This window comes from Parasteatoda tepidariorum, chromosome 10 (genome assembly GCF_982258835.1).
Source record: "Parasteatoda tepidariorum strain Cologne lab strain chromosome 10, Ptep-v5.0, whole genome shotgun sequence".
NCBI lineage: Eukaryota > Metazoa > Arthropoda > Arachnida > Araneae > Theridiidae > Parasteatoda > Parasteatoda tepidariorum.
Window position 1 is genome coordinate 74038093 of NC_141764.1, and position 22728 is coordinate 74060820.

General features: G+C 30.4%; 2 protein-coding genes across 2 annotated transcripts in view; one reads left to right on the forward strand and one right to left on the reverse strand.

The window, feature by feature from the left end:
- The window catches only part of LOC107453302 (suppressor of lurcher protein 1), a 1096374-nt gene that overhangs the window by 1007387 nt on the left and 66259 nt on the right, over nt 1–22728 (reverse strand). The window lies entirely within an intron of this gene.
- Nucleotides 12740–18046, forward strand: LOC147803024 (uncharacterized). Its single transcript, XM_087152843.1, has 2 exons — nt 12740–13727; nt 13965–18046. Exons 1-2 carry the CDS (start codon nt 12740–12742, stop codon nt 18044–18046), a joined length of 5070 nt encoding a protein of 1689 aa, XP_087008969.1.

Here is a 22728-nt window from a genome sequence, read left to right on the forward strand (position 1 = left end):
GAATTAACATACAAGCCTTTTCACGACAGTTTGCTCCTGTTTCTATGGAATTTTCTGCATCGTACTAGGTGACATCAAACTATCGATTGTAAGCAAGAAATATCGATATTTCGAAATAACGATATATAAGAAATATCGAATATTGGTTTTCAAACGTACGCTAAAATTAGGGAAAATAGTTCCAGAAAGGGGGAAATGCATTGGAGCTTGGCTATACTACAACCTTTAAAATGCGATTGAACTCTCAATTCACTAAAGTAACACGTAAACGTCAATAAAGTAAGGTTTTTCGCAGAAATTTTGAAATTTTTGAACAAAAAATTTGAATAGACATTACACCACAGTTTTTTAAAATTACAAATAGGTGTTTCTTTAATTTATTACAACTTTCTTCTTAAATGCTTCATGTTAAAAATAGGTTTAACACTAACTTTCATATTAATTACAAATTATAAATATAATATTGATTAATTATAACTTTAATATTTATTACAATAATTTTTTTTAAATTTACAAACTTTCAATCAAATTTAATTTGAAATATTTCCCGGTTTTATATTCCGTTAAAAACCCTACGAATAAAAATAATTTTAAAAGTTATCTACAAATGGATTATTTACTAGAAATTATAAGAATACTTATTTACAGAAGCATCTACTGCAGATTTTTCTTTGGAAGATATCTAGCTGGATGAGGTACAGAATGCCCTGAGGGCCACAAAACCAGAAAGACTGCAGGGTGAGATGGAATTGTGGCAGAGATGCTTAAGGCAGATTTTGAAACCACTACAAGACAGTTGTAAAAGCTCTTCAATGAAATCTGGAGAAATGAAAGAATACCAGAACAATGGAAAGAAGCAGTAATAGTGAAAATTCCCAAGAAAGGCGATCTAACAAAATGCGAAAATTGGAGGGGCATTAGCCTTCTTTCCATACCGGGAAAAATATTTGGAAGGATAATTTTGAATAGACTAAAACACGAAATTTATGGTATTTTAAGAGAAGAACAAGCAGGCTTCCGCAGTGGAAATGGAACAATGCAGCAAATCTTCAAACTTAGAAATATCATTGAGCAAAGCTTAAAATTTAACACCTCTTTATATTTAAACTTTATTGATTTCAGTAAAGCCTTTGATTCAGTTAAGAGAGAGAAATTATGGGAAATTTTATCACTTTATAATATACCAGAGAAATATATTAACATAATCAAAGATATGATAAAAGCATGTATAGAAGTAAATGGAGAATTAACTGAATTCTTTTTGGTAAAAACTGGCGTGAGACAGGGATGTGTTTTATCAGGATTTTTATTTATACTGGTGATAGACTGGATTATGCGAAACAGCTTGAAAGATGAAAAAAGAGGAATAAGGTGGAATTTCACAACTACTTTAGAAGATCTTAATTTTGCTGATGACATCGTACTTATTTCATCCAAATGTACAGACCTTCAGCTTAAAACGGACAAATTCAACAGATATTTAAATAGTGTAGGCTTATTCATAGACAAGAAGAAAACTAAAGTAATGAGAATAAATCAAAAGAAAAATGACAAAATTAAAATCGAAAATCACGAAATATATGACATAGAGTCATTTAGCTATTTAGGTTCTATTGTAGATAAAAAAAAAAGGTGGAAGTAGTGAAGATATTAAACAGAAAATAATCAAAGCAAGAACATGTTTTAAGGGATTACATAAATTTTGGAGAGAGTCAAATATTGAAATAAAGACAAAAATAGTTGTTTACCAAGCTATTGTTAGAGCAGTACTATTACATTGCGCAGAAACCTGGAAACAGACTAAGATCGAAATACAAAAATTAGAAACCTTTCAAAACAAATGTTTAATATTTATTTTTAAAATTTTCTGGCCTTACAAAGTATCAAGTCAAAATCTATTAAAGAAAGCTAAAATAAAAACAATAGAAGATGAAATTATAAAACGAAGATGGAGCTGGCTTGGACATATCCTTAGAATGCCCAAATGAAAAATTACATCTTTTGCTCTTACATGGGCCCCTGATGGTAAAAAAAACAAGAAGAAGACCCAGACTTACCATCCAGCGCATGTTTTTGGACGAATTAAAAGAATGTAGAATATCTGCCTGGGAGGAAGCAAGATCTATTGCTAGAGACAGGAGGCGTTGGAGGGATATGCTAGAGGCCTTAAGTGCCCAAAGGTCACGTAGAGGATAAATAAGTAATAAGAATACTTATAAAGAAACCTGGAATTAATTTATTATTTAATTGGCACTTTAGAATAATGTTTCTTTTGTACTGGTTAGCTACATTCAATTTTATAACTTTTTAGCGATATATTTTAATTAAACTTTAAGCTGAAATCCAACAAACTCTTTCAGCTGTTACAAGAAATTAAAAAAATGAAAACTTAAAATTCATTAATTTAAATTTCTCGTTGCATAATAATTTTTTTTCTTTCTTAAATTTATGCAAGCAATCTTTTAACTGATAATGCTTCAACCTTTGTTGAATAGACTTACTAAATTTCTTTCGTTTATTCCTGACATTATTCATTTAAATTCCATTTTTTCTGCTAGAAATAATGGATTTAATTTCTATTAAAAATAATAACAGAATTTTCTACCACATAAACATGTTTAAAATCACAAAATTTGTGAAAGATTATATTGTAATCTGAAGAACTAAAGAAATTACTTTTTGTTTAAAAAAGAATGTATTTTATATTCAAAAGCGATTGTCATCCAAGAATATAATCTTTTCTTAGCTTTCAAAATTTTAAATAAAAATGTAATTAAAATCTTTTTTCAGAGTGAAGTTTCAACAATATCTAATTTCATAAAGCACTATTAAATTTTCTAGAAGAAACGCAATTTTTTTTATAAAAAATATGGATTAAAATTGTTTACTTAATAATTTTTTAAGAGGAAATAAAATAAGAATTTAAAATACTCGATAATTTACTTTTATTATGTAAGATCAACTTATTTCATAATGGTTGGTTATTTTTATGTAAATCCGTAGCCTTGTAATTCTGAAACCGATCCAGAAGACAAGGGAACTCCTGGATCAAATATTGGGAGAAGCTTTACACATTGTAGTCAAAACGCATTCATACATTTTTGACCGTTTATTATAATCACAGCTCATGATTTCTCCTTTTAAATATTATATTGAAAGCTCTCTAGTTTTTAGCTATTGCAATTAAATTGCATCTCCATACTTACACGTTTTCCTCAAACATACAGCGTAAAATTCTATAAAAATATAATTTTAAATTATGCTTATATAATAATGTTCTCAAATTTGATATTTACTTTTTCATAATATTTATATAAATACATTTTTTAATGAAAAATTATGGGTTTATTTTTTTCGATACTTTGATTCATTTTTACAAATATTTTGGATTTTGTGGATTCAAAACAATTAAGAGAAGGTTAAATTTTCTATTTCTAAGTCTAAACTAAATTGGCTATTAAAAATATGGAACATTTTAAGCTACATTAAAAATACGTATATATTAGAATTATTAACTTTCATTATGTTAGATGTACTCATATTTATTTACATTAAAAGTAAACAATATCCAGCAACATTGTACTTATTCCTGTTAAGATTCGGTTATTCGTTTAATATTCGAGTATAATATTGTTGATTTTGAAATTTCAATACAAGTACCTGTTAATTATATTATGAATAACCTAATTTATCATTACTATATAACTAAATCGTATTTAAACCAGTATACAAAAATATTTTCTCTTAATCTTTAAATACTAAATTTTCTATAAAAAAAAATCAACATTTCTACACAGACAAAGTTATCGTTCCGATTATTATCTGTACATAATGATTAAAATTCATTTTTTTAAAGTTTTGACAAGCAATTTAAAACACAGATTGGATTCATTACATTATCATTCGCAATATTACAAATGCTAAAAATAAAGTTTTCTCCAATTCGGCACGTCATTCGGCAACGCTTAGCACATCATTAAGCACATCTTCTTTGGAAAACGATATTCTTCGAATAAGAATCATCATTTGTCTTTTGGCTGTCAAGGCGAGAATTGATTATTTTCCTGTTTAATCGATGTGTTTCATTCGAGTTCGCTCTTGATGCAGGTGTTTTAAAGTGATAAAAAGGTTTTTATGCTTACAGTTACCTATTGTGTAAAATGTTTATATTGTATTTAAAATTTACATTATATAGTTTAAAATATTCGCTTCCATTATTAAATGTCGTCCTAATTTACATTTTAAGCATGTTCCATAACGAGATAAATCCCAACTTTTTATGTTGCAGATATATTGATGATATTTTCTACGTTAACTTTCCTGAATTTCAAAATTTACATCATTCAATTTATCTTAATTGTTTAAATCTTGTTGAAACTAATGATGTCGACTGTACTGTTAACCCCTTAACGATCGGTTAATTTTCAAGAGAACGGTCCAAAAAGTGCCTATTTTTTTATACACGTATATTTATACACTTATTTGATTAGTGCTGACATCTAGTTTAAAATAAGCTATCTGCAATTACTGGTACTGCCATCTGGTGAGTAAAATGAGGAATAAAATGTTTTCCGGACAAAAGAAATGAATTAGTTTAATTCTTATTAGCGCGTTACTACTGAACACCCCCCCCCGTGAATATCACGGGAGCGAGAAATAGAGGGCGAAACCTCACCCAGTCATTTTCACGGGAGCGAGAAGGAAGGGTTAACTTCGTAAATTTACATAAAGTTTCGGGCCACGGACCCACTAACACGATAAACGCAAGGACTTCAACTTGAAATACTCAGTCTACAAAACTGTTTCAGTTGCATTAGTGTCAGGATACTCAGAAGTATTTTTATTTCTCAAAATATCAGATTTAAAAGAATTTGTAACCATAATACCAACTTTAAGTTGGAAGTGGATAACTTCAAAGCCAAACTTTTTCAGAATAACTTTCCATCTAATTTTGCCAATCGTCTTTTGGCCAATTTAAAATTTAAGTTTTATTTCACCTTTTGGGATTTACACTGTCCGCAAATGCCTAAACTATAACAGTCACTTACATCCATTTATCACTTACATTCACAAACGCAGCATTCGTTAGTTTGGAAGGATAGGTGTTGATGCGGTGGTACATGTGAACGAAGACCTGAAATTAGCTTGGTTATGTACTGACTACAGGTTAAAAAATTTCCAGTTTTCTATTTTCATTATCTTTGAGTTCACATGCTTTTATTGCTTGTGATTAATTAGTTAACCTTTTTATGTCAACCTTTTTGGTAAACACGGTAAATTTAACACAAGCCAGAAACTTGGTAAATTTTTCCAAATTCTGGTAGTTTTGACCGCGGTGTTTTTTCTGTGTAATACATAATTTTTTTATTGATATGATGAAATTATCTTTCAATGTAAATGTAAATATATATTTCAGTTCATATTGCTTTTCTATTAATAACCTTACTCAACGATGTTCTTTCTGTAAGAAACTTACAAAGAAATAAATTTTCTTTATGATTATTTTTATGCATTGGTAATTATTTTTTCTTTCATTTATGAGTAAAAAATTGAAGAATCTATTAAAATGGAAAATAGTGTTTAAGGAAATTAAACCATTTATGCATTGAAGACAATGAAACAACTTCCTGAAAACAAAGAACAGAAGTTTCAAAGCATTTTCAAAGATGAACTTTTCTGGCTCCATGAGAACGCCAAAACACTCGGCAATTATAATAAAGCGCTTTGAGAAAATTTTGGTGAAAATTAATAATATGAAAGATTTCACATTTTACATTATGTGATAAAATAATGTAATTTTGTCATGATGTTTGAAAGAATGGCATGGAAACCATTTATTCAGTTAACTTCACTTTTCATTTTTGTATTTTTTATTAAATATGTGGTAACAGGAACAATTTTGAAAACTAAAATTCCCGCCAAACCGTCACCAAGTGAACGGAATAATTACCAAACGAACCATATAAATACCGCATATTTTGGTTATATAAGCCAGAATTTTTCTTTAACAGAATTGACATTACCATGTAGTACAGAAATTTAAACCGATTTGTTCCCCCGTTTATAAATGCAGTTTTTCTACATAAGAGTAAATATATATTTCTATTGATATTGTTTTTCCCGCCAAATATATAATTCTATTTAAATATATAATAATAATAATATATATATATATATATATATATTTCTATTACTAATATATTAATATATATTTCTATATATATATTTCTATTGATATAGTAAATATATATTTCTATTGATATTGTTTTTCGGTGATTTTTCTCAGTGATGTACTTGCGGTAATTTTCTTTTTAAGGGTATATTGTAGAAAATTTCACTTACATGTTGGTCAGTATTTTAAAGTGTATGTCTGTATATTTAATTCTTCTTTTTTTGTAAAAAATGAACAGTTGTTAAAACAGAAAATAGTTTTTGGTGAGGAAATGAAACTTTTTTAGAATTTGTGAAAAAGCAAACTGGAATCAAATAAAAGGGAAAAATTTTCGAAACATATTCAAAGCTTTTAATATTACATTTGTCCCACGTTTGCCAAAATCAATTCCCTTCTAATATAATTCTTATGAATACGAATTTGTTTCTATAAATGAACAAATTTGAAATACTTTTTAAATAATTTTTTTGGTATTCAATTCATTAAGCAAAAACTGTTGTTGAAATAAGTAATTAAATATACATTTTTATTGAGTATTCATTTTTATATAATAATGATGCTAATCGAAATGAGAACATAAATTGAAATAAGAAATAATATTTAACTAAAATATATTTTTGGTTATTGAAAATATGATCCAACAAGCCAATTAAAAATTTGAAAATCTCCAAAAAAAATTTTCATTAAGAAATATATTCCGTTAAAAATATTCTGGATTAGATAAATTTTTAAAACATGAAGAAATTTTATATATTTTTAAAAAATATCATCTAAAGCAATCAAGGATTTGAAAAAGTTAACAAGGAAATATCTAACGTTGAAAAATATTTTTTCCCTGGTGATTCGCTTCTTATTATATTTCAAAAGAGAAAAGTTCTTAAACTTGATTTTTAAACTTTTTTCAGTTTCACCGCAACTTTAACTGTAAATAAAAATAGTCCCTTTCCGGTAACCATATCTCATCAGAGTAGTTGAGGCACGCACCAAAAACTTGAGATGAAGCCTCCGGAGTAATTTTATCTAGGCTGTCAGGAGCCAATGGACTGAAGCGAAAGAATGTTTACGAATCACGTCATCCTATCCTCGCCAACCTTCTTTTCTGCCTCGATACGCATCAATTCTGCAAATCGATGATCCCTGGAAAGGAAAATAGGGAAAATTTTTCCCCAATCCCACACGTCTCACCTAATTTCATCGATGAGCATGCCAACTTTAGAACTCTTATCAGATGGAAGATCTTCCATTGGAAAATGTATAGAGATTTAAAGTACAGGTTATTTTTAAATCAACGTAACAGTATAAAACGTAATTAATGGGAATGGAATGAAAACATTTAAGTTTCATCAGAATTAATTAAATCTTGAAAGATTTTGTGAAAAAAAAATGTAATTCCATGTAATTCCAATTTAGACATTGCGTGAAATAAAACGCTTATTTTTGACGATCTTGAGCTGTACTTCGTTATTTTTGACAATCATTTTGTAATGGATTTTTGAGAAATACTATAGTTTTTGACAAAGTAGCTTCCTTACGCTTAGAACTTATAAGTTCTAAGATATTTTTTTTAGCTGATTCTAAAATTTGTGGCAAAGTGACAAGATAGAATCAGGGTTAGTAGGCTGGCTTGGTAAGCAGAAGTCTGGGGTTCGATTCCTGAAAATGACATACTTTTTCACGCGTGCTGCATTTTTTATGCTCCATTCTCTAATCAATCGTGTGAATTGATATGTAACAGTAAAACCAACACTTTTAACGAATTCATTTTAGAAAACGAGTGAAGGTTCTTTATAACTTCTTCATATTAAACAAAATGATCGTTTGGAGTATTTTTCATCAAACGGTTTCGTCAGATACGTTGAACTTTGAGAATTTTGTGTATCCACTTTTATTTTTAAGTGATAATTAATCAGAATTCCTGAACGCGTAAAGTACTTATTTTGCACAGGTTTAGCAGTGCAAGTTTTAACAATCGTCTCAACTAGCAATGTAAATTTTAGCGCTTTGTAACTAAAATCACAAGAATGGAATTGCTTATTTTATTTAGAAATGCTGTAAGTTCTCAACCTTTTACAAAAGAGATGAGAGTTTAAAAAACTGCCTTATTAGCAACTTTTTACCCATTGGCAAAATGGGTCTTGTTTTGGGTTTGATGGCATATTCACCTTCTTTGGACGTCATCACACTTTTCAACTGTGTTCAAGAGTAATAGTGAACAGTGCGCATACGCCGTCATTGCTTACGTTGCTATGGCGACCGCTGCTGTTTTATAATTATTTTTTTTTTGTTATTACCAGACACAGAATGGGTAAATTATAAAATGTGAAATTGTCCCCTAAAAGAAGTTTTAACTTTTTTTAACCTTTTTTTTATTTTTTGTCGAATTATAATACAAGAGTTTTGGCACTATTGAATATCAAGGGTTCGCAAAAGTTAGCCCTTCATTTAAATCCTATTGAAGTATAGCATACTTTTACGAAAAAAAGTATTTTTAGTTCTTAAAGTTTAAGACATTTTCGGACTCCTTTTTTTATTAAAATTACACGGGTTTATCGCAAAGAAAAACTGCAAGAATGGTTTTAGTTTTTTCTGTAGAATGAAATTTTTTGATTATAAAATTATTTATTATTTTGATTATAAAATTATTTATTATATGATTATAAAATTAATTATTATTTGATTTTAAAATTATTTACAAATACATTAATTTAAATGTATAAAACTCAGAATTGACAATGTTTCGCACACACGAGTCATTTTTCTTTTTAATGTCCCAAACTTTTTAACGTTGTCTGTTGAGAAACAAGGGATGAAAAAAGGTGAAATAAATTCTTTTACCACAGATGAATTTCAAAAGTCAAAATTAATTACATGACGCGAAAAAATAATGCTATATAAAACAATCATTAGATATGTCGTAACATGGAATCCGAAACATGGTCTTTACCTAAATCACAAGCAGACCTGCTTGCTGTTTCTGAGAAAAAGCCTTGAGAAAAATTTTCGGTGCCATTAATGTGGATGGCTTATTGAGACAACGACATGATTTTGAACAATATAGGCTGTTCAAGGGACCTGATACCAACAAATACATCAAAATAAGTTCCTTAAGGCTTGTGGGTCACAACCATACGAATGAACCTTTCATCCTGGACATTTAAGATCTTCAATTGCAAGCCAATAGGAACTGGAGTTAGAGGTAGGCCTGAGATCAGATGGCTTGACTGTGTGGAAGAGAATTTCAAAATCTTAAGAATGACTAACTGGAGAACAATCGCAAAGAAAAGAACAGAACGGAGGAGGGTTTGGAGAAGGCTCTGGCCCACAAAGGGCTGTTACGCCAATAGAAATAGAAGAAGACGAAATGTTAGCGTTTTTATTTTTGAATATTTTGTGAATAAGGTTTTTAGCAGTACTTCTCAAATATATCTCTTGTTTTGAAATTTCTCCTTTAAGCACAACAACAAAAAAATTTCGTTGTATTTTTAAAAATGAGAATACCTTAAATGAAGTCTATGTACGAAACTAATTGTTTGATGAAAACTTTTCATGGCAAAAAGTCGATAGGAGACGTAGTTAAAGTATTCTTTCTTGTTCAATAATGAACAATTGCAATTAAATGATTAAGAAAGTACGATTAGCGAAAAAGCGTTAATTGAAGGTAACTAATTAAAGTTCAAAGGAGAACTTTCAAGGTATTGAGAAATCGTTTCAACTCTCAAAAGCTACCTTTGCTCCAATTAATGCGAAAAAAAAATAATTCGAAAAAATCTTTTTCGTTTTGAATAGTAAGTACAATTCAGAACTATGCAGTGCACTTGCCCATTTTATTAGCAAGCAAAATAGTTGTAATGTGTTTTACTTCTCTGAAATTCTAAATAAATATACGGTAAGAAAAAAAAGGATCATTCTTATAAACTTTGAATGGTTGGTTATATTTCATTCTGTAAACAGTAATAACGACATTTCAAAAAAAATCTCTTGAAGTATCTGTGACAGTTAACTGCAACCGTGACGAAATATGCTAATTTTGACCAAAAAACTCACTTTTTTGACGAAACATGCCTTTTTGCATCAAATTTGGATTCATCCCCATGAAATTTCCTTAAGTTGGTTTTTATAGTTTAACCACCACAACGGTTCAAATTTTTGTTACTCTAATGTAATTTTAACAATTTTTTTATATAAATAAATTTTTATTTAAGTCTACAAATTGTAAAATAAAAAAAATCAAATTCATTAAAATAATTAAATTAATTATGGAAAAGAAAAAGAAAGTAAAACTCTGTTTTAAAATTAAATCATTTGTTAAATATTAAAAGCAGAGAGATCATTTTAATAACTAAATCAATTGTGAAGTATAAAAATCACTTCAAAATAATTTTATGGGGAAATCAATTGAAAAATACAAAAATCAAATATAATAATTAATAAGTAAATCAATTGAAAACATAAAAATCAAATCGAAATCATTTAAATAATAAAAACTCAACAAAAATTAAACTAAAGCATTAAAGACAGAATTTCAAAATAGCTCAGCAGAAAAAAATCTCAAAAGTGAGAAACAATGGAATCGGCCTGGACAGCTAATTTGCTTGATCCTAAATTGTTCTTTTAGGAAATTGTTCTAATATTAATATGTGTAATAAAATAATTGTGTAAAACTAAAATAAATATAGTGATTAGACCAATTGAGGTATACAAATGAGATTACACTTAAGTAATTTAACCAATTGTGAAATGTAAATATCAAGATCATTTTAATAATTAAATCAGTACAGAAATATAAAAATAAAATCAAAACTATTTAAATAAGTAAGAAAATTAAAGAATAAAAAATTCAAATAAAAATCTGTTAAATAATTAAATTGATTGAGAAATATGCCAATCAAATAAAAAATTATTTTAATAATTGAATTAAGTGGGAAATAGAAAAAAACAAACCAAAATCATTTTATTACTTATATCAATTGCGAAATATATAAAAAATAAACAAAAATCATTTCAAAATCAAATCAAAATTATTTTAAAATCAAATCAAAATCATTTTGAAATCAAATCAAAATCATTTTAAAATCAAATCAAAATCCTTTTAAAATCAAATCAAAATCATTTGAAAATAAAATCAATTGAGAAACATAAAAATTAAATCAAAACCATTTCAATAATAAAAATGAAACCAAAATTAAACTGAAACCCTAAAGACAGGATTTCAAAATAGCTTAGTCAAAAGTAATCTCAAAAGTGAGAAACAATGGAATTGGCCTCGACTGTTAATTTTCTCGATCCAAAATTGTTCTTTTAGGTGTAAATTTTGAGGATTCCGCTTCGAAATGTACGGTGGCAATCAAATTCTCGTCAGCATTTCGAAAAGCTTGATTACGTCCTGATTACGCCCGGAACCATTACAGTGTGGGGTGTTACAGCGTAGAACGATTACAGTTTAGAAGGTTTCTGTACGAATTTACCTCTGAAAATAAAGAGCCTTTTGTGGAAAGGATATACATTTCCCGCTATTAGTTTTCTTCATATAAATGCAAATGGAGTGCGATATTGAAGAATGCAAACAAAAGACAATAGATTACAGACATTTTTTTCTTTTTACGTAACAAATAATTAAATGCTCTTTAAAACAGGGAAAGTGCAGAATACAGACAAAGAACAATAGATTTGTGATATGTTTCCCATTTATAAAGCATACATTCAAATGTTTCCTTAATTTAAAATTGTGAAGAGTATAAACGCATGGCATTAAATTATTTAAATTCCTCTAAGTTTAATACAGGGCGCTTAAATGTTTCTTAAATTTCTGGTTGATAAAATGCAGGTAATATATATTTTGGTTTTTGAGATTTTTCCTATTTTTACGAGAAAGTAGTCAAATGTATTATTTTCCTATTCTTATAAGAGAGTTTTTCTATTGGGATAGTATAACTACAACCAAACGACGTAAAATTTGTAATATTTTTTTTCTTTCTATTTTTATGGCAGATATTTAGATATTCCTTATTCTTGTGATAGTGAAGAAGGCAGCAAAAGAATAGTAAATTTTTAATATGTTCTTATTTTTATAGAAGATATTTAAATGCTTCTCACTCTTGTTAAATAGTGAGAATTGCAATTAAGGAACAGTAGTGTTGAGAATACCTCGATCCCCCCCTAGCGGACAATAACAGAAACATTCAATTACGAACTTATTCTCCACGAGCGTGGTCTAGCTTAGAATTTGTCATGAACGTACAACTCTTTTCATCTGTATATAGCTTTCCCTTTTTTATCATGCTTAACTATTAAATTTAATTCTTAAACGTTTTGTGCGAAGTATTTTTCAGCCTAAGTGTAATTAGTTATCTACAGCCCAAGACCTTTGGAAGAGAATACTAGGTGAAGGAAGAACAAGAAGCCGAAACAAGGTAAGATTCCTTGTTGATCTATATTGAATCATTAGAAGTCTTTGTTTAGTATTCGTTATATGGCATCCCTGCCGGGATGTAGTTAACTTTTTTAATTTGAACACTTATTCAATTGAACTGAAAAATATAAATTAGCACTAAATTGAAAAAATAAACAATGGAGGAACGGGTAACAATTTTAAAGAAAAAAAGAGGTTTGCTTAGATCGTCTGTTACTAAAGCACTGAATGTATTAGAAAATGAACTTAAAACAGAAGTGTCAGATATCAGTGTTTTAGAAGAGTGTTTGCATTTTCTTCTAAACAAAAATGAATCACTTGAATCGATTAACAAAGAATTAGAAGTTTTGTTTACACCAGATGAGTTTGAAGACGAATTTTCGAAATCAGAAGAGTACAGTGAAAAAGTTGTTCGTTGTAAATTCCGCGCTACCAAGAAAATTCAGGAATTAAACGAAACCATATCGATAGAAAAATCTAAAAATAAGAAATCCTTAGAACTTGATGAGTCTACAAATTATAAAAGTGAACAAAAAGAAAGTATTCGAATTAAACTCCCCAAATTAAGCATTCCCAAATTTTACGGCGAGTTTAAACAATGGCTGACATTTTGGAACAGTTTTGAGTCGGCCATTCATAACAATGACACTCTCGATAAAATTGATAAGTTTAATTACTTAAAAGCTCATTTGGGTGGAACTGCCCTGAATACAATAGAAGGTTTTTCTATTTCTGAAGAAACATATGACACGGCAGTCAAATTATTAAAAGAAAGATTTGCCCGAACAGATATTCTTATTAACGCCCACATGAATCATATCATAAATATGCAACCATTAAAGGACTCACGTGATGTAATTTCTTTCCGAAAATTTTATGATAACATAAATACCCAAATAAGAAGTTTAGAATCCTTAGGATTAGTCTGTAAAAATTACGGAAATGTTTTATGCCCCATTCTCATTAAAATTTTACCGCCTGATTTAGTCTTAGAATATAACAGACGTGAAAGTGAAACTGAATCAGATATAAAAGAACTTTTGAGTTTTCTCTCCAAGGAGTTAAATTCTAGAGAACGATCTGCAATAATGAATCATGCGGATGACCTTCGACCCCGCCGCTTCTCTGAATCATTTTCTACCAGCCGTAAGCAAAATATTCCCGATACTCGATTCAAATATAATAAATCAGAAAATAAAAATAAATTCATTTCCGCTTCAGAATTAATCTCTTCTGAAATAAATGAAAACATGAATAAAAAATTATGCGGTTTTTGCGACTCCTCAAAACATGAGAGTTCCGTATGTGAATATGCTAATAATTTATCCGTTGAAGAGAAAAAAGATATTTTGTTAAAGAAGGGGATTTGTTTTAAATGTTTAGAAAATAAAGGCCATATTGCACGCTTTTGCCGTTTTAAGGTTGTGTGCAGTAGATGCCAAGGTAAACATCAAACTGTCTTGTGCTTTTCTAAGTTTGACCATGATATTAAAGATAAAAATAGTCCTAATTCTGAAGATAATGTACTAACGAATCAAACATCATCTGAAACTGTATATTTGCAAACATTGATTGTTCGTATACACAATAAAGGTAAAGAACACTTTATCCGGGGAATTTATGATTCAGGCAGTCAAAAGAGTTACATTAGTAAATTTGTAGCTGAAAGAATGGGATTAGAAAAATTGGGTGAGGAAGAAATTACTCATGGACTTTTTGGAGGATCTCAATCAACAGAATTGCATAATCGATTCACTTTGCAGTTAAGTAGTATCGATAGAAAATATAGTTGTGAGTTAGTTGCTATGGATCAAAAGAAAATCTGTACGAATATTCCCAGGGCTAATAATTTTGAGTTGCTAAAAGATCTAGAGTCAAAGGGTATATTTTTGAGTGATATTTCCCCAAAAAGTAAGGAATGTTTACATGAAAGGAATTTGAACGAAATACATTTACTATTGGGGGCTGACGTTGCAAGAAAGCTTATAACAGATCGTATAGAACATCTCTCTTGTGGATTAGTGGCAGTAAAGACCAATCTAGGGTGGACTGTAATGGGAAAGTCAACCAATCATGATAAATTTGATAGTTCGCTTTTGGTTCTATCGCTTCATGTTAATGATGCAAAAATCACAGATTTATGGGATTTAGATACATTAGGAATTGTAGATCCTTGTGAAAAACGATCTAGAGAAGAATTACAGGATCTTGCCCTAAAACACTTTAAAGAAACTGTAACGATGGATCATGACGGGAGGTATAAAGTTTGCCTTCCATGGTTAGATGGACACTTACCTCTTGCCGATAATAAATCCTTGACAGAAAAAAGATTAAAGAACACGATAAGGTCTTTAAAATCAATTGACAAACTTGAAGATTATGAAAGGGTTTTTGATGAATGGGAATCTGAAGGGATTATTGAGAGAGTCGGCGAACCTGAAGCCTCTTCAACATCGAATGTTAGTTATTTACCACATAGGGCTGTATTTAAAGAACAATCTACTACGAAATGTAGACCCGTTTTTGACGGCTCTGCTCGCACTCGAAACTCTGTTTCCATTAATGACTGTATTGAAAAAGGCCCTAATTTAATTGAATTAATTCCCTCAGTTTTGAATCGCTTCAGGGTTGGAAAAATAGGAGTCATCGCTGATATTCGGAAAGCATTTTTGCAAATATCATTAGATGAGCGGGACAGAGACTATTTGCGTTTCATATGGTGGAAAGAAGGAGATCATAGAAAAAAGATCATTTATCGTCATTGCAGGGTTGTTTTTGGGATAAACTGTAGCCCGTTTCTTTTAGCTGCAACTCTAGACTATCACTTAGAACAAGCCCCTGCGCATCTTAAAGATCTAGCCACTAAACTAAAGAACTCGATGTATGTGGACAACTGCGTCACCAGTGTCGATTCTCCTCAAGAACTGGACTATTTTCGAAATGAATCTTGTAAACTACTCGCATCAGCCAAATTTGATCTTAGAGGATGGTGTAACAACAGCTATTCCACTAGCATTGCTGAAAAAGACGAATTTCCATTTGAATCTTTGAATATAAAAGAAGTACCTGTGCTAGGATTGCTATGGAATACAGAAGAAGATACTTTAACTTGTGATTTAAGAAAATTGGAATTTAAGGATGAACCTGTAACGAAAAGAAGTATTCTCTCATTAGCTCACAAGCTTTTTGATCCAATAGGATTTACTGCACCATTAACCTTGATTCCGAAGATAATTTTACAAGAATGCTGGAAAATCAAAGTTTCGTGGGACTGTAAGTTGCCTGATAATATTGTTAAAGAGTTTCATAAGTGGAAAAATCAACTTTTTGAACTGCAAAACGTGAAAATACCCCGAAGATTGAGTGAGTTCACTCTCCATTCAGGAAGTATATCTTTGCATGTTTTCTGCGATGCTTGCAAAAAATCCTATGCCACCTGTGTTTTCCTTAGAGTTAAAGTTGAGAGCGATGTAACCTGTCAGTTAGTCCAGGCTCGATCCCGAGTAGCTCCGTTAAAGAACATAACTATCCCTCGTCTAGAGCTTTTGGCATGTTGCATTGGAGCAACGTTAGCAGAATCCGTCAAAAAAGATCTGAAACTCGAAGATGTTGAAACTCACTACTGGACCGACTCCATGGATACCTTATATTGGATTAGAACTGACGTACCATGGGGTACATTTGTGGAAAATAGAGTCAGAGAAATCCGAAGATTATCTTGCCCGAATTCATGGAAATTTGTTCCTGGAAATAAAAACATCGCTGACTTACCATCACGTGGTTGCTCAGCAAAAACTCTTCTGCAGTCTGAATGGTGGAATGGTCCTGATTTTCTAAAAGAACCTGAAGAAAGGTGGCCAAAGAGCGAAATATTGCCAAATATCGATACAATCAATGCAGAAAAAAGAAAGACTATAGTCACTGCTACTAACGTAAAGGAGAGTGAAAAATTTTACAACAAGTACTCATCTTATTTGAAATTGTTGAGAGTAACCGGATGGATTTTTCGATTCACTGAAAATTCAAAGAAAAGAGAAAATGACAGAACCATTGGAGAACTCAACAATAAAGAATTGAAAAATGCTGAGAAAATAATTCTGAAATGTGTCCAAAAGGATGCTTTTGCCAACGATGGAAATAAGAGACTGAATTCTTTGAAAACAATTATTGATGATGAAGGACTGATCAGAATTAAAACTAAGGTATTTATGAGAGAAGATGATTTTAATTTCCGTCTTCCAATAGTTCTTCCCTCAGATTATACTGTGGTTAAAAATCTGATTTATTGGAAACATAAGCAATTAGGACATTGTGGAATTCAATTACTGATGTCTACATTACGTGAAGAATTTTGGATCTTGAAAAGTCGAAAAACTATAAGAAATGCCATAAAATCTTGTGTCATCTGCAAACGTTTTCATTCTAAACCTCCCAATGTACCAGATGGTCTTTTGCCAGCAGATAGAGTGAAGGATGCAGCCATCTTTGAAATTGTAGGTGCTGACCTGGCTGGTCCCCTCATTCTGAAAGATGGTCAAAAAACTTGGATCTTGATGGTGACTTGTGCTATATTTCGGGCTGTTCACTTAGAACTCTTATCATCCCTCTCTACTGAAAACTTAATTTTGGGACTTAGAAGATTTATCTCACGAAGGGGAAGACCGTCAGTTGTCTACACAGATAATGGAACTAATTTCGTTGGAACACAGAACCTTCTAAGAAGCGTTGATTGGGAAAAGCTAAAGACTGAATCCAATCTGTCATCAATTACCTGGAATTTCATTCCCCCGTCTGCCCCTTGGTATGGGGGATTTTGGGAACGTTTAATTGGCATGATGAAGAAAATCCTAAGAAAGGTTCTGGGTAGAACATCATTGAATTACGAGGAAATGGTAACAGTTCTCTGTGACTGTGAGAGTGTAATAAATTCACGCCCCCTGACTTATGTGTCCGATGATGCGGAGGAGCTATCACCGATAACACCTATGATGTTCCTACAAGAAATAAGACAGGTGGGTGTTGCAGATTTCGATATTTTAGATCAAGAAAAATTCAAAAAACGACTTGCATACAGAAATGAAATCTGTCAAAATCTTCGAAAGAGATTCAGAACGGAATATCTTGGTCAACTTCGAGAAACTTCTTCAAAGACCAAAACTTCAGAAGCTCTGCAAGTTGGGGACATTGTGATAATTTGGAATGACAATGTAAGCAGAATTCAGTGGCCTCTCGGGCGTATTTTAAAGATTTTGCCAAGTAAAGATGGACATGCCAGAACTGCTAAGTTGCGAACCAAATCCGGAATCATAATCCGTCCTTTGAAAAAACTTTGTCCTCTTGAAGTCAACAAAACAACTGAAGAAAAATTGACGGAACAACTAAAGAAGCAAGCTCCACCTCATAGTGCGCCTCTGCAAACTCGTGCTGGAAGACAAGTGCGTGTTCCTGATCGATTTGAACCCTGATGCTGTGACTTTTTCCTTTTTTTTTGAGTTCAGCTAGTCACTCTACTGAACTCAAGGAGGGGAGTGTTGAGAATACCTCGATCCCCCCCTAGCGGACAATAACAGAAACATTCAATTACGAACTTATTCTCCACGAGCGTGGTCTAGCTTAGAATTTGTCATGAACGTACAACTCTTTTCATCTGTATATAGCTTTCCCTTTTTTATCATGCTTAACTATTAAATTTAATTCTTAAACGTTTTGTGCGAAGTATTTTTCAGCCTAAGTGTAATTAGTTATCTACAGCCCAAGACCTTTGGAAGAGAATACTAGGTGAAGGAAGAACAAGAAGCCGAAACAAGGTAAGATTCCTTGTTGATCTATATTGAATCATTAGAAGTCTTTGTTTAGTATTCGTTATAAGTAGATTTCTGAAATTTTTCTATTTTTATAGAGGATATTAAAATGTTTCTTACTCTAGTGAAATAGTAAAGAACAGAGTTGAAGAACAATAAATTTATGAAATTCTCCTATTTTTTCAGAAGATATTCAAATCTTTCTTACTCTTGTGAAAAAGTGGGGAATACAGTTGAAGAACAGTACATATTGGAAAGTTTCCTTTTTTTATAGAGGATATTAAAATTATTCTTACTTTTGCAGAATATAATTGAAAACAGTTGAAGAACAGTAGATTTTAGCAATTTTCCTATTTTTATGAGAAAAAAATGTTCAAATGTTTCTTAATTCTTACGGAATATTGAGGAATACTGTTAAAGAACAGTACATATTTGAAAATTTCCTGTTTTAATAGAAGATACTAAAATATTTCTTATTTTAGTGAAATAATGAAGAATAGAGTTAAACAACAGTAGATTTTTGAAATTTTCCTATTTTTATAGAACATATTCAAATGTTTCTTACTCTTGTGAAATTATGTGGTATACAGTTAAAGAACGATACATGTTTGAAATTTTCCTTTTTTCATAGAAGATTTTAAGATTATTCCAATTTTTGCAGAGTAAGGAGGATTACAATTAAAGAACAGTAGATTTCAGCAATTTTCCTATTTTTTTGAGAAAAAAAATATTCAAATGTTTCTTAATTCTTGTGGAATATTGAGGAATACAGTTTTTTTTTAAAAAAACAGTAGATTTTTGAAATTCTCTTAGTTATATAAAAGCTGTTCTAATGTTTCTTACTCTGAGATAATGAAGAAATACTGATAAAGAACGGTAGATTTTTGATATTTAAGCTATTTTTATAGAAGATATTCAAATGTTTTTTGCTCTTGTGAAATAGTAAAAATCACATTTACAATTCTGATTTGAATAGAAGATACTAAGTTATTTCTTACTCTTGGGTAATAGTAAGAAATACAGATACAGAACAAACAGTAGATTTTTGGAAATGTTTCACCTTTTCGAAGATATCCAAATGTTTTGGACTCATTTGAGATAGTGATGAAAACAGCTGAAGAACTATAGATTTTTCAGATCTTGCTTGTGTATAATAGAACATATTCGAATGATTCTCGTGAGGGTACAGAATATAAACTGAACTAAACTCAGTGGCGCTACAGCTCATAGAGGGCCAAGGCCTACCGTGCCCATCTCAGTTTTCTTGACCTTGGGCTCTGGTGTGCAGGAGCAGATGTTCCGGTCAGGTGGTCAGCCGAACGCGGAACCCCCAGTGTTTAGTTCCCAAGAATGCTTGGTACTCATTTATCGACCGACTGAAGGGATGCAAGGCGGAGTCAACCTTGCCCGGCCCGAGGATCGAACCAGGGACCTGCGGCACGACAGCGCGAAGCGCTACCGCTCAGCCACCGGGCGTAATACAAGTATTTATAATAAAATTCTTCACAATCAAAATGTGAATGTTCATGTACATTTCACATTCATGTTCTATAAAAATATTGTAAAAATCATGTTTCATATTTATTCATAACTGCTAGTAATGTAAATGGATCGACAATTTATACTTACTCTACAAGAATGTTTAGTTTGTTTATGCATTATTGCCCGCATAGTGTCTATGCCTATTATCCATAGCTTAATATGAATAACCTTTTATTTGATGTTAACATTAGAGATAGAGCTTGGAATCATACATCTTATTTTTCTCGAATCATTTTTTTCTTCACGAAAACTGTTAATGAATAGTTCATTCATGTATTAAAATTCTTTCAAAGAAGTACGAGTAAAGCAGTTCTTTTTGATTTGACAAACAAATAAAGAATGTGTTTTATGTCCGTGTTTTACGTCATTCTGTAAACGAAACGTATAAATGAAAAATATCGTATCGTTTTATAAGTAGTTTTATAATTTTCGGAGAATATAATATTCGTTGTGAGTCCGTCATTCTTAAAAGCTACCTCAAAGTTACACTACAACATTACTTTTTCCACAAGATATAAAATTATTTTTAAATTTTCAAGTTTGTTGCTGGCATATAATTGAAGAACTTATTTTGAAATAACAACATACCCCGAACTTTAACAAATACCAGAGCAAACTTAAAACTTGGTTCGTGATTTTTTCCTTGTATTTTAAGTATTTTTACTTATAACTTAATGGTTATGTTCAATACACATCTAATTAAAAAGTAAACCTACTTGAAAATAAACCTTTAACTCCAACATTATAGATATTATAATAATCTTGAAAACTTATTTAAAAAATGTGTACGTTCACAATCACAATACAAATATAATTAATTAAATAAACCAATATAAAAATAAACATTAAACTTGGACTTCCGTTCACAATAGGTGCAAAGTTAATTAATTAAATAAACCTATATGACATTAAACCTTTAGCTTGCTCCTCCAACATGATAGACACTAAAATAATCTTGGAAACTTATTTTAAAAAATGTGTGCGTTCACAAAAAGTACAAAATAAAATTTAAATAAGTCATTCGAAATTCCTAGGTCAACCGGCATTCTCCTAATTCCCCATTGCCAATATGATAAATTAAGTTATTTACAAAACAAAGTTTATACTTCAAGCAAAATTTGTATAAAAATCACTGAACATTTAAATTTTTAAAAAAAATACCCATAAAAGACGTTTATTTGCAAAGGAAATTTTTAAAACTCATTAATTAATTAAAAGTGTGAAAGAAAACTTGATTTGCTATTCCTAAACTGAATACCTTGATAAAAAAGGAAAGTATTAATATTATTTTATTAAATTAATGCTAGTAAATAATCTTTAATAAACAGATCGTATTTAGGATAGTTGATAACATAAACAAAATTAATTTAATTAAAAACTTTTTATCATTCCGAAAACGAGCCAAATCCTTAACAAAATTCAAAAGAATTTTTGTAGCAAGAATAAAAATTCCGTAACTTTATTATATTCTCTAAAAAACCTTTTAATCTTCCAAATAATTTGAAAAGTAATCCTATTAAAAAGATATTTCAACTTGTTTTGAATGAAACTTTTCTCTTAATTATTCTAAAATTAAAACAGGCTTCTTCAGACGTTTCGTTAAATTATAATACAGCTCAAATACAATATAATTTTTTTTGCAAACACAAACAAATTCATTAGCGGTATTAATTTAATAATCACTCAGGCAATAATCCAAAACTCTTTTAATGGCTTAAAACTGCTTATCGCGCAAAACTATTCTTAAATAAATGATTTCATCCAGAAAAAGAACACCATATTTCTTCGGAAATGAAGTGAAGTGCTATCGGCCAATCAAAAAAGGATATGATACGATTCTTTAGCGCTTTCTTTTGGGGCAATCAAAATTTATTAGGAACTATTTTAAGGAAATATCTGAGAGCAATTGAATCTTTAGATATTTATTCAAGCGTTGTTGAAATAAGTAGGGATTTTAGTAAAAAAAAAAGCGATCGCATATTTAATGGCTCAAAGCAAGATGCGACGCAATCAAGGGAAAATTCTTTTAATTAGCACGAATCTGAAAACCTGTGTTAATCAGTGAGTGAACCAAAAGCAGATATAGCAGTCTTTCAAAGTGGCTCATTAAGAGGTTGAAAACACTGTGAAATAATCGATAGGAATATGAGTTTGAACTAAGCAACCTTTCTCCTTCATTCCGTCTTCAGGCTATTTTTATCATCCTCTTCAAGGTAGCGTGTTATTGAGTTTTATTATTCTTCAAAGTTTCGATATTCTGAGACAATTAAAACCATTAACTCATTGACTTTGCATTTGATTTGTATTTCACGAAGAAAAAAATCTATACTTCTTCAAATAAGTTTCGATCATAAAAATTACAAAGTCCCATACTTTGTCTATACTTTTTGATCAAAAGTTTTTCTAGGTGTTAGAGTACCGGCTGGTCAACTTTTGACTCTAACTAAGGGATTTTTTTTTATTTTCTTTGGAAATTTAGGTACACAAAAAGGCTTGCTAAATGAACTAACTACTGTAACTATCACGACTTTGAAAACCGGTGTTATTCAGTGAGTTAATCGTGAATAGATGTAGCAATCCTTTCAGGTAGCTCATTAAGAGGTTAAAAAAAGTGTGAAATAATTGATTTGAGTTAAGCAACATTTTTCTTTGTTCCTTCTTAAGGCTATTTTTGTCATCCTCCTCAGGGTAGCGCGTTTAAGAAGCTTTTTTCTATTTCCTGATTTCGAAAAATATTCTGTGACAATTAAAACCATTAACTTATGATTGATTTAGTATTTGATGAAGAAGAAAATCCATACTTT

Coding starts and splice junctions, on each gene's coding strand:
- LOC147803024 (XM_087152843.1), top strand. CDS start 12,740: ATGGAGGAACGGGTAACAATTTTAAAGAAAAAAAGAGGTTTGCTTAGA. Junction 13,728..13,964: donor TGAATCATTTTCTACCAGCC/GTAAGCAAAATA, acceptor TTAAATGTTTAG/AAAATAAAGGCCATATTGCA.